The sequence below is a fragment of the Schistocerca piceifrons genome, chromosome 9, assembly GCF_021461385.2.
Source record: "Schistocerca piceifrons isolate TAMUIC-IGC-003096 chromosome 9, iqSchPice1.1, whole genome shotgun sequence".
Lineage (NCBI taxonomy): Eukaryota > Metazoa > Arthropoda > Insecta > Orthoptera > Acrididae > Schistocerca > Schistocerca piceifrons.
Window position 1 is genome coordinate 202,745,619 of NC_060146.1, and position 13,259 is coordinate 202,758,877.

A 13,259-nucleotide genomic window follows, 5' to 3' on the forward strand; every position below is an offset into this window, starting at 1 on the left:
TGATTACAAGCCCTCGATTACAAGCACTCACGTTTTTGGGCTATTGATCTGATAGCTAATGTGCCATGTACCGGTGGTGGGGCTCCATTGTACCATTGCAAAAATGTGGTCCCCTTCCTCAACTGACTGGACAGCCTTACATTCCCAAGTTATGTGTAAACTGGGTAGTATTCTCAATTCACATAATGTTTGAAAAACCCTCGGAAATAACCTGGCATGTGGAGTTTGTCAGTCAGGAAAACATCTCTGGTATTCTGTCACTGCCACATGGGCACTGTCATTAGAGAACCTGTACACAAACAACATGTCTGCATATTCTGCACAGATGAACTTATGCAACATCTTGGTAGTCGTGGGCACAACGAACTTGCTCAATTAAACAACACTCAAGCATGACACTTACACGGACTCACAACAGCTCACTGATCCAACCGACAATTGAACACCGGGTACGCCTGCAGATGTTGCCTCGGTGTGGCGTGACAGTGCTGCCATCTGTTGGAGAACCCCAACACCTTCTGTAGGATGGGCGAGTCATCTGTCCCACCATTATTCTGTGTCCCACAGCGTCGACACAACATTTCAGTAGGTAATATTCACACTTGTCTTCATATTCATTCATGTATGTGTGTAGTTTGAACCCACTCCAGTTCCGTAATGATCGAAAGTCAGGAACATGTTAGGACTTTTTCGGTTTATTTTTACATGTAGAATCACCTCACGTGCCAACACGGTAGCTCAGCGTGTTCGGTCAGAGGGTAATATGCCCTCTGCAATAAAAATAACTGAGTTAACAGACCAACGAACTTCAATGGATGTCTTACGACGTCCGCCACGAGCATATTAAACGAAGAAAAGCGAACAAAAAAAATTTTTTTTGCCGGCACGGTAGCTCAGAGTGTTCGGTCAAAGAGCCGATTGGCCTCTGTAATAAAAAAACTGAGTCGAAGGATCAACAAACGAACTTGAACAGGATGTCTTGCGACGTCCGCAACGACCAAACACAACAATCAATAACGAACAAAATGAAAAAAAAGTGTTCAGTGCGACAGAATGTCAATCCTAAGGGTCCGGGTTCGATTCCCGGCTGGGTCGGAGATTTTCTCCGCTCAGGGACTGGGTACTGTGTTGTACTAATCATCGTAATTTTCATCCCCATCGACGGTCCACCTGACGGGAGGCCCTGGTCACACGACATTTACATTATTTTACCTCACAAGTTATGTGACATTCCTCCTGAATAGCCCTGTATATTAGGCGAGACTGGGGCTAACTGTTGCACAGGGCAATTTTTTACGTACGAATTTTGATTTAACTGCTGGTAGCAACGAACTTTTCTCCCAGTAGTGATAGCGTCTTAAAGCACAGACTTCTCTCCCATCACTAGAGGGCAGGCTGTCAGTATTAGGCGAGGCTCAACAGGGGCGATACAATATGCGGTACATTTAGTTATAATGAAGGTCAAGTGATACGACGCTTATCGGCGCAACACTCGCATTCCCACTGGGACGATGCGAAATGCGATGTGAGACAGCTCAGTGTAGAGCGTGGCACACACTCATAGCGTCGAGTGTGGCGTGTCGTAGTACATCGCCGTCAAACGCAAAAATGTATCACGTATTTACTCAAGACAGGAAAGAGCTACAGCTTTCTTTCCACCGTTAAACACAATTTGGATAGGTTAAGTACATTTCTCACTCAACAATATATGCCATAAAATGCACCAACTGGCCAACGACTCTCGTTTTTCACTGGAAGCTTTTCAAAATGTGAGCAGTGCTGCTCTTTACTTTGAAGAATCACAGTGACTATGAGTAATAAGGAAAAGAAAACCAGTTCATAGTCAATCTGTAGGGGCTCCCCCCCACCCCCATGAACCATGGACCTTGCCGTTGGTGGGGAGGCTTGCGTGCCTCAGCAATACAGATAGCCGTACCGTAGGTGCAACCACAACGGAGGGGTATCTGTTGAGAGGCCAGTCAAACGTGTGGTTTCTGAAGAGGGGCAGCAGCCTTTTCAGTAGTTGCAAGGGCAACAGTCTGGATGATTGACTGATCTGGCCTTGTAACACTAACCAAAATTGCCTTGCTGTTCTGGTACTGCGAACGGCTGAAAGCAAGGGGAAACTACAGCTGTAATTTTTCCGGAGGGCATGCTGCTTTACTGTATGATTAAATGATGATGGCGTCCTCTTGGGTAAAATATTCCGAAGGTAAAATAGTCCCCCATTCGGATCTCCGGGCGGGGACTACTCAAGAGGATGTCGTTATCAGGAGAAAGAAAACTGGCGTTCTACGGATCTGAGCGTGGAATGTCAGATCCCTTAAACGGGCAGGTAGGTTAGAAAATTTAAAAAGGGAAATGGATAGGTTAAAGTTAAATATAGTGGGAATTAGTGTAGTTCGGTGGCAGGAGGAACAAGACTTTTGGTCAGGTGAATACAGGGTTATAAATACAAAATCAAATAGGGGTAATGCAGGAGTAGGTTTAATAATGAATAAAAAAATATGAGTACGGGTAAGCTACTACAAACAGCATAGTGAACGCATTATTGTGGCCAAGATAGACACGAAGCCCACGCCTACTACATTAGTACATGTTTATATGCCAACTAGCTCTGCAGATCATGAAGAAATTGATGAAATGTATGATGAGATATAAGAAATTATTAAGGTAGTGAAGGGAGATGAAAATTTAATAGTCATGGGTGACTGGAATTCAACAGTAGGAAAAGGAAGAGAAGGAAATGTAGTAGGTGAGTATGGATCAGGGCTAAGAAGTGAAAGAGGAAGCCACCTGGTAGAATTTTGCACAGAGCATAACTTAATCATAGCTAACACTAGGTTCCAGAATCATGAAAGAGGGTTGTATACATGGAAGAACACTGGAGATACTAGAAGGTTTCAGATAGATTATATAATGGTAAGACAGAGATTTAGGAACCAGGTTTTAAATTGTAAGACATTTCCAGGGGCAGATGTGGACTCTGACCACAATGTATTGGTTATGAACTGTAGATTAAAACTGAAGAAACTGCAAAAAGGTGGGAATTTAAGGAGATGGGACCTGGATAAATTGAAAGAATGGGGGAAAGATATACAGTAGAAGAAGAATGGGTAGCTTTGAGGGCTGAAACAGTGAAGGCAGCAGAGGATCAAATAGGTAAAAAGACGAGGGCTAGTAGAAACCCTTGGGTAACAGAAGAAATATTGAATTTAATTGAGGTTCGCCGATGACATTGCAATTCTGTCAGAGACAGCAAAGGACTTGGAAGAGCAGTTGAACGGAATGGACAGTGTCTTGGAAGGAGGGTATAAGATGAACATCAACAAAAGCAAAACGAGGATAATGGAATGTAGTCGAATTAAGTCGGATAATGCTGAGGGAATTAGATTAGGAAATGAGACACTTAAAGTAGTAAAGGAGTTTTGCTATTTTGGTAGCAGAGTAACTGATGATGGTCGAAGTAGAGAGGATATAAAATGTAGACTGGCAGTGGCAAGGAAAGCGTTTCTGAAGAAGAGAAATTTGTTAACATCGAGTATAGATTTAAATGTCAGGAAGTCGTTTCTGAAAGTATTTGTATGGAGTGTAGCCATGTTTGGAAGTGAAACGTGGACGATAAATAGTTTAGACAAGAAGAGAATAGAAGCTTTCGAAATGTGGTGCTACAGAAGAATGCTGAAGATTAGATGGGTAGAACACATAACTAATGAGGAGGTATTGAATAGAATTAGGGAGAAGAGGAGCTTGTGGCACAACGTGACTAGAAAAAGTGATCAGTTGGTAGGACATGTTCTGAGGCATCAAGGGATCACCAATTTAGTATTGGAGGGCAGCGTGGAGGGTAAAAATCGTAGAAGGAGACCAAGAGATGAACACACTAAGCAGATTCAGAAGGATGTAGGTTGCAGTAGTTACTGGGAGATGAACAAGCTTGCACAGGATAGAGTAGCGTCAGGCGATGCAATAGAAACGCGCATTGATGTCATATCACTGTCTTCGCACTGTGCACTAGTGAAGTCGCATTCATTATGTCGTGTCTGGGGAGTTTGGTGGCCAGCGGAAGTGTTCAATCTCAGAAGAGTGTTCTTGAAGCCGCTCTTTAGCAATTCTGGACGTGTGGAGTGTCGCATTGTCCTGCTGGAAATGCCGAAGTTAGTCGGAATACACAACGGACATGAATGGATGCACGTGATCATACAGGATGCTTACGTACGTGTCACCTGTCACAGTCGTATCTAGACGTATCAGGGGTCCCACATGACTCCACCTGCACACGCCCCACACAGTTACACAGCCTCCACAAGGTTGAACAGTCCGCTGCCAACATGCAGTGTTCATGGATTCATGAGGTTGTCTCCATACCTGTAGACGTCCATCCACTCGATACAATATGAAACGAGACTCGTGTGACCAGGTAACATGTTTCCTGTCATCAACAGTCCAGTGTCGGTGTTGATAGGCCCAGGCGAGGCGTAAAACTCTGTGTCACGCAATCATCGAGGGTACACGAGTGGACGTTCGGCTTCGTAAGCCCATATCGATGATGTTTCGTTGAATGGTTCGCATGCTGACACTTGTTGATGGCCCACCATTGAAATCGCAGCAATTTGCGGAAGGGCTGCACTTGTATCATGTTGAACGCTTCTCTTCAGGCGTTCGTTCCGTTCTTGCAGGATCTTTTTCCGGCCGCAGCGATGTCGGAGATTTGACATTTTGCCGGATTCCTGATATTCACGGTACACTCGTGAGACGGTGGTACGGGAAAATCCCCACTTCATCGCTACCTCGGAGATGCTGCGTCCCATCGCCCGTGCGCCGAGTGTAATACCACGTTCTAAGTCATTTAAATCTTGATAACCAGCCATTGTAGCAGCAGTAGCAGATCTAACATCTGCGCCAGATACTTGTTGTCTTGTATAACCGTTGCCGACGGCAGCACCGTATTCTGCCTGTTTACATATCTCTGTATTTGAATACACATGTGTATACAAGTTTCATTGGCGCTTCAGTGTAACATGTTCAGTATCGTAGGGGAACAGTATCACACTGTAACAAGTAGCCACAATGAAATTGTAATAAGTTGTCCCCATACATTGGCACGTCATATTCAGTCACAAAAAACATCAATTTTCAATTGTAGGGAAATTTTAAACACTTCATCACTCACATGAAACTGCACTTGCACTGATATTGCATTGACTCATAAATCGGCAAAGGGACCTTCTAAGATCCCTCAGTTGGGAAACACCGTCCGTGCCAACCGTACACGTTTGCTGGACTCTTTAAAAACGTTCTTGTACAGAGACAGCCATTCACTGATTCCTAAGTGCTGGCGTGGCAGGCATCCCTTCCGACACCCCTCAGATTTCGCATGTGGCCAGCAGGCTCTAGTTCATTGATGTACTGCCACTCAGCTTTGTGGTGTCAAAATAGTTGCCCGTCACACCAGCGTGTAAGAGTCAGTGAATGGTTCTCTCTCTGTACATCGACATTAAAGTTCCGGTACTATACTAAGTATACCGAGTCCTATTCCGAATCAGTGCAACCAACAAGCCATTTTCTGTATAATATCTGTGGAGAACGGGCTCACGATTATTGTGCAAGTATTGATAAACATTGCGTGTACAAGACTTGGTGTTCCGATAGTGAAATTGAAGTTAATGTATCAGAATAAGAACTCTTGACAACGTCAGATTACCAGCGATTTGTAAAAATACAATACACTTTTCTGTAATACTGGTAACAAATTACATGTAAGTGAAAAACAACAAAAATTAATACAAAACTATAACTTTTTTTGATCAGTGCTTAATAGCCTATTCTATGTACTACAAGTTAGCTGATCCACTATAACAACATGCCCCGTTGTGGGATATATTGTTACAATGTGCATCACGAGAAATAATATCAAATCAGTGATATTCTGGTAGCTGAGCATAAGGAAATAATTATGCTATGAGTTTATAATAATGGTCTATGTTATAAGATATTTCACACTAAAGTGGCTCTAAAGGGAGCCTACCGAACGACTTATGATGGTCAACGAAATTTAAAAATTTCAAATGCTACCATAATCTGCTCAGTGAGAGGTGCAGTCTTACGTTAAATGTATCATACATTAAGTCAAGCATAGAACTTAGAAGTAGTGTATATGCCCCGAGATAGCTTAACTGACTGTGAAAATGACTCAGACTGTATTCATCCAGTAGTTGAAACTGTGAACACAAAGCGACTTCCAGAAAACATTACACATAACTTCAAGCCTTTTCGAAACTCTTTCTCACCAACGCCCCAAACAAGATAATGGAAGGAAAAAAGTGTGTCACTGACTACATTTTCGCTATTTATGCAGTAAAACTTCAGTGTCAGGAACAACGTTTCCATTTATCACTTCTTTACTGCTAAACTCTATTTGCAACACGTTTTGCAGACAGTACCGACAAACGCTTCTGAATGCATCTGCAAAATTATATCATTGTACGATACACAGTTCAGAGATACGATGTTTTATACATGAGTGTTGAATTGACCAACAAATATACCCTTTTGCAAGGAAGGTTTTTTTCTACATAATTTATTGCTGCTAAATGTTGATGAGTGTATAATATATTCGTATGCATCATTATGTGCTCCACATTTAATGGGCGTTTGGAGAGACATCTCGTGATAGTGGTGGGAGCTACGAGCTGGTCGGCTACAGAGAACACGATATCAGGTCAGAAAACGGCAAAGAAAACAGCCATCACTATTCCAGAGAGCAGCCAAGTTTGATGAGAATCAGTGTCTGACTTGGTGGCCTGGCAGTAAAGGTCATGCCTGAAACCCACAAGCTCATTGATTTAATCCCAATCGTATCCCGGATTTTTCAGTTTGCATTTTAGCCTAGCATTCAACTCTCAACGAGGAGGAGATTCGCCAGAAACGACGATGAGGATGCCACGTTAAACTGTAGGTCCCCTATCACCAACTAGGAAATGTGAGAGATACACAAGTCGCAGAAATGGCTTCCAATTGAAATACTTGCACCAGGTCATTAAACCACATGAAATTATTTCTTCCAAAATCTATACGTGGGGTTGGGTTGTTTGGGGGAAGAGACCAAACAGCGAGGTCATCGGTCTCATCGGATAGGGGAAGGATGGGGAAGGAAGTCGGCCGTGCCCTTTCAAAGGAACCATCCCAGCATTTGCCTGGACCGATTTAGGGAAATCATGGAAAACCTAAATCAGGGTGGCCGGACGCGGGATTGAACCGTCGTCCTCCCGAATGCGAGTCCAGTGTGCTACCACTGCGCCACCTCGCTCGGTATCTATACGTGCATACGAAATTTCTTTTTCTAACCATTCTAGTCTTTTCCCTGCAGCTTCACCCACATATGTGTTTGACACATGTATTGAAGACACCCCCGCTTCCCCCTCTCTTTCTCCATTTCCCCCCACCACCTCCCTCTCTAAACGTATTTTCTTCCCCATTCTTCTGACAATGTCCTCCTCCATCTCTCTCTCTCTTCCCATCTTTGCGTCCACCTCTTCCTTCTCCACCTATCCACCACTTCGAACCAAATTCCTTCTGCCTCATGCATACCCCCTCCTCCCCTCTCTTTGTTCATATCCTCTTCCCCTTCACTCTGCGTCCTCTCCTATATCCACTTGTCTCTAGACACACCAGTCGGCTCATGTATTCCCTGCAATACAATTCAATAAACTAAGTCAGTACTACTCCTACAACATGCCTGTCATGCAGAGTAGGCTACACATTGAGGGCCAGAAAATAATTTATTTGACTCTGATGTACAGACTGCCATGCAAAGCAGGTCAATAAAGCAGGTCAGTACTACTCCAAAACAACACTCCTGTCATGAAGGGCAGCCTACATATGCATGCAAAACTGTTTCTTATTCCTTGCATGTAGGCTGCCCTGCAAAGAGGGTTGATTTGGTAGGCCGCTACAATTCCCACACAATAAGCCTGTTATGCTAGTCACGAATAAGTAGAAAAACACATTCACTCTCCTGGCATGAAAAACATGAAATATCCTACATAGATATTCAACATAAAATTTGAAGAGGGCTTTGACATACGACAAATACCAATGTTTTCTACATTCTATGAAGTTTTCTGGAGCATATACGTCCCACAACACACAAATTATATAGAAACCAGCATAAGTATTGAGGTGTGCAGTAATATTTCAAAACAATGTCTGTAATGAACAAGAAAACACAATTAGTAGCTTCAGATAGTCTTGGAATAGAGAAGATGGTGATGTGATGTGATTTGCATGAAACAGACGGACTGTAAACACACGCCGCCCCATTTGATCACCCACAGCCTTCTTATATATACATCCCATGGTCCGTAGTATTTTTCTCCAAGTTCCAGAAGCGTATCGTTACATGCTGGCATTAGACAGGTACGAGAAATATGTTCCAACACTAAAAACTGCGTATTACTTTAGTGGGGTGTATGTATCTCATCGATCACAAAAGTGTTAAAGCTAAAGCATGTCAATACTTCTAATGTACCAAACTGTACAGTTTTTATGATCTTGACACGTACATTTTTCTGACGATGTCATCGGACACATTACTTTTCTTATCGATTGGTGTTGCTCCTCTACAGCATAATGTAAGTTATATGTTATTTTTGTGCTTCCTTTTTGTCTCGTGCTATGTAAAATATTTAGGCATCCATCTTATTAAGCGTTTACAACGGCAGTTTCAGACCCACTTGAAAATGGCCTCATGTGAAGGCCGAAACCAGTTGTGGACCTAGTGATGTTCTGATTAGCAACTGGAGTGGCTTTTCATCAATTTAATTAACAGACTGGCCAATGTATACACGCTTCATTGTCCAGTTCACGATTGGAGACACTAAGAATTCAGCAAACACTTTACTCAGATGACTGTACATGCCAGTTTGGTGTAGTAAAAAGAGTATTGGGCCAGAGATTTCCAATGAATAAACACGAACTTTGCTAATGACGCAAAACATTATTTGAATTTACGATAATGATAAAAGGTGAAGAGATGAATTACAATTTTGTGCCACAGCCAGGACTTCAAAGCAGGCGTCCTTCTTACGAGGCAGATGCCTTAGCCTACTACGAAGCTCTCCCCTAACAATGAGCCCTCCCTCTCTGGTCTAGGTTAGTCTGCGCAGCTGTGTTGCCCACGCTGCTATGGTTGCATAATGGCTAACACATCTGCCGCGTAAACAAGAGACTTGTGTTCAAGTCCTGGATTTGGCACAAAATTTTAATTCATTTCTTCAGCTTCTATCACTATCGTAGATAAAGTTGAGATTCGTATGTCTCAAGGAAAATTTAATTATATTTTTTTTTTAATTGTTCGTGTTACGACATGGCAAATTTCTGACAGATGTGAATGGTTAGTTGCAGGTCAGCGGGACTTCAGCAACCCAATCTTCCAGATGGAGATAGACGAAGGCCCCAGCCTGCAGCCATTGGGGGTCAGCGGCAGCCTCATGGCCGTCTCCTAGACCTAGCACAGTCTAGGCTGATCTAGCCTAGATCTACTCCACTTTTAGTCCAACCGCCAGCTGGGACTACTCAACACTACCATAGCTCGACGACGCTTACCGAGTCCCATTGAATCATCAGTAGACTCAAAACAACTGTCTAGAGTGGGGCAGAGGGTACTTGCAACCAAGTTACAAGGATACGCTTATAGAAAATAGGGAGGCTTGACTCTCAGCATGTACTGGTATACTTTGCACTTTACAACAGCCTGTCATCGTCTGTCTAGAAACAAAAATGCCCTGTGGAGGTAATAGCATCGTTCTCCTAGCCACACAGAGCAACGATCTATTTCACAAAAGAAGCATATATTTAGAGAAAAGATACATTTCACAAACGAGGCTTATACCGTAAACAATGCTGCTTCATTACAATACGTGCCTCAAGGTGTTTAGAGAATCGAACATCAAAGTTCTCGGAGCCTGTTGAATAGAATTCGAGACCGCCAGCTATCAATTAGCGACGTTTGCGCAGCGGGCTAAGGTGGCAGGCTGCAGATCTGTGCACACTAGGTTTGACTCTTGTCATTTACGTTTTTGTATACAATCTTGTAGCGTTACAACGAATCATCGGAAAGAAACAATAGTAGTTGTGGTATATCTGTGGAGGTATAATCGACGTATAATAAGGTGTGATGATGAAACGAATATTTATTTAACTAAACATTTGTAATCCCTAAATTCATTTTGAATTGCCCTGTACGCTGATACGCACAAACGTTCACTGTACCAAGTTACAAGATATCACAATTTACAAAAATCAATGAAAACAGAACTTTCCTCTTACTTTCCGCTTTTAAGTACTCACTGCATTACGCTGACTTTGTAGATGTTCTTTTCCCAACATCAGGAGCTTAACTCAAACCAAGTTGATTATACGGGTAGCTCACAGAGAGTTTTCTTGTGACTCGAGTTTTTGAGACATTTAAGTGCATTTATAAGCAGATACTACCGTCAGTACTAGACTCTGAGTAAGCCACCTTCATTGAATGATAGATTCCCGTCGACTGCAGATACTTAATTTTCTCCATTTTTAGCAGTGCAGTGAGCTACTGCGAAAGTAAACCTCTGTTATTAATTAATCAACCACGTTTTTTAGTTGCAAGTGAATTTCCATAAGAAGAAGAGCTTTACAAAGATCAGATTATGTGAACCTATACATTAACTCGTAAATTTGTCATTGATTGCTCATATGATAAATGTTGAAACACACAACTGTCATCAAGTATGTATTGTATATAGGGAATATAATCATTGTGTAAACAGATACGTAATAGTCTAATGCGCACAAAAGGTAGAGTGACACGCGTTTTTCTGAAAGCGTAATCTATTCCATGTGTAAATGTACAAAACAGACAACATCAACGTGCTTTTCTCAATGGGTCACTGTTTCACCTGTCTGTTACATTATGTGGTGGGGTTATATAAAGAGACTGATGGTGTTTTGAAATGCAGCAGCCAGGTGGTAGCCGTGCGGTGCTGTTCGGTGGTGGGGGAAGGCTAGTGACGCGATCTGACTTTGGGAGTGTGCACACGCTACTTCAGATCTGCATGTGGAAACGTGCCTTAACTGAATGTACAGCAAAGGCGCTAATTCACTTAGGTAGTTGCTGGGACAATCTGATGTGTCAACAACAAACAGGCAAAATACGAATTGATACTGTGAATTTGTTCTAGTTAATATCAGTGCGTACATTTCAATGAAATGAGACCAAAGATTATTGTAATACCAAAGAATAAAATTGTTTATTTTTTTATTTTGATTTTTGTATTTAAGTTTCTGTGCTGCTGTACCATACAGCCAAAATAAACTTGTAAATATTCTGCTGTCAAAGCAACAGACAAATTAAACGCGCTAAAGATAGCAGTAAACAATGTGAGTTACTGGAAAAGAAACAATATAGTCTTCGTTGTCTAGAGAGCAATTTGAGGTATCCAGACATGAAATTTGGGTATATTTTAAAATCTTTGAGACCAGCATTAGTGTGAGACTTGATTATGTCCGTCTGGCAACTGTGTCCAACAACTCAACTTCCTGCAACATCGCAGTACATTAAACGCTCATAAAAGTTTGTAACGTTATACATATGACTTTATTTCCAGTAACGTTCAGTACGTAAAGGAGATTCTTAGTAGAGAAAAGTACTTTCATTTAATTTATTGTAAACGACCTTAAACATCCAAAATGTTGTACACTATTTGTGATCCAGGATTAACAAAGAAACATATATGTTAATGTAAATGAAACTGGAGCGTCGTATCACTTCTTATCTGGAAGGTGCCAAGAAGTAACAAGCTCACATGAAAACCAGTCGTTTTATTTTATTTGATAATTAAGAAAAAAAGCCCTGCTCATACTTCCATTTTATTATTCAATAATAACACAGCGCATATCTGTTGCAGTATTTCAGGCTGTTCTCTACAAATTTGGGTGCTAATTTTTGTTCAGAGTTTTAAGAACTATTTTAATAGATCTCTGTTTATGGCCTTTGTATGTGTGACTGACATTAAAAGTCGTGTGTTTTTTAATTGCATCCATCACACGTAATTACAATTTTTTCACAAAAGTCGTGCCCAGTACTGTCTGAGTATGTCTTAATTCTCACTGCATCATCCCTTAAACGGGTACAAGGTCTGCACGGCTTCATCTCGTTGTCACCGGGGTGAGCGTCTTCATGTGTTACGAATTGTTACAATGTGGCGGTCGTGTTGTGATACTTCTTGAAGTATTTACTCCAGAATGCTGCTTTGATGTATTTTGAGCTGGTAGTCTACTTTTTGTAAGAATGTGTCATAAATGTGTTAGTAGCGCAGATAACTACCTTCTGCTATATTTGTGCCGAAATGCTTCCAGGAAAAGTTATGTTGCTCGTGCTGTAAAAAGATGCATATGTGTTGCTTTTAGGTTGTAAAGTAGGGGACAGGCACCAAAAACGGGCACCATACGACTGTATTCTGTATTAAGTGTTCATCCAATCTCAATTAGTGGAAAATGGAACAGGGTTTTGCGTGAATATAAAACCAAAGTTTGAATACTCCAGGCAAGGCAAATTAATGTAAATTATACGAGTATGTGCAGAACAGTAACGCCTCAGAATTTTTTATGTGGAAACTCTTTAGGGTTTTTAAATAAAACAAACGTTATTAACTTTCTACATCTCTATTCTTCATGTCTACAAATTTATTTCTCAACATAGTGGCCCTGGCGCCGAACACATTTCTCCCAACGAGAGATTAGTTTGTTGGCACCGTCACTGAAGAATGTTTGACTTTCTCGACGGAGTCACTTCCTCACCTCTGGTTGCACCGCTTCATCACTATCAAAGCGAAGTCCTCGAAGGTGCTCGCTAAGTTTTGGAAACCGATGAAAATCGAATGGGGCCAAATCGGGACAGTACGGAAGGTGGTCGATGGCTGCCATCCCGAGACGTCGCATTGTTGTGTGGGCTGGCGCCGCCATGCTGAAGGAGCGGGTTGCACCCCACGTGTGGACCAACGCCGCGAATTCGAAACTCGACTACAGCTCGCTGTTTCTCAAGCACCGACATAGTTACGTCACACATCACCATGTTACGCTCTACAGTTCTCAGCCCTCTGGCGGCAGAGGACTGGAAATACGTAGACACGAAGAAAAAAGATGTAGAATGTCAATAACATTTATTTGGTGTATTAGGCCTGCTTTTTTAAAATAAGTACCTTTTTGAAATAAAAATAAAA

At 41.9% G+C, this 13,259-nt stretch overlaps 1 protein-coding gene across 1 annotated transcript in view; it reads left to right on the top strand.

Annotated features, from left to right (window-relative positions):
* Positions 1-11,299, top strand: part of LOC124716858 (fibrillin-1) — a 117,635-nt gene extending 106,336 nt beyond the window's left edge. Inside the window, exon 5 of the mRNA XM_047243411.1 lies at positions 9,400-11,299. Coding sequence (XP_047099367.1) covers positions 9,400-9,506 — 107 coding nt within the window. The 3' untranslated portion in view covers positions 9,507-11,299. The remainder of the gene's footprint in view (positions 1-9,399) is intronic.
* The last annotated feature ends 1,960 nt before the right edge of the window (positions 11,300-13,259 follow it).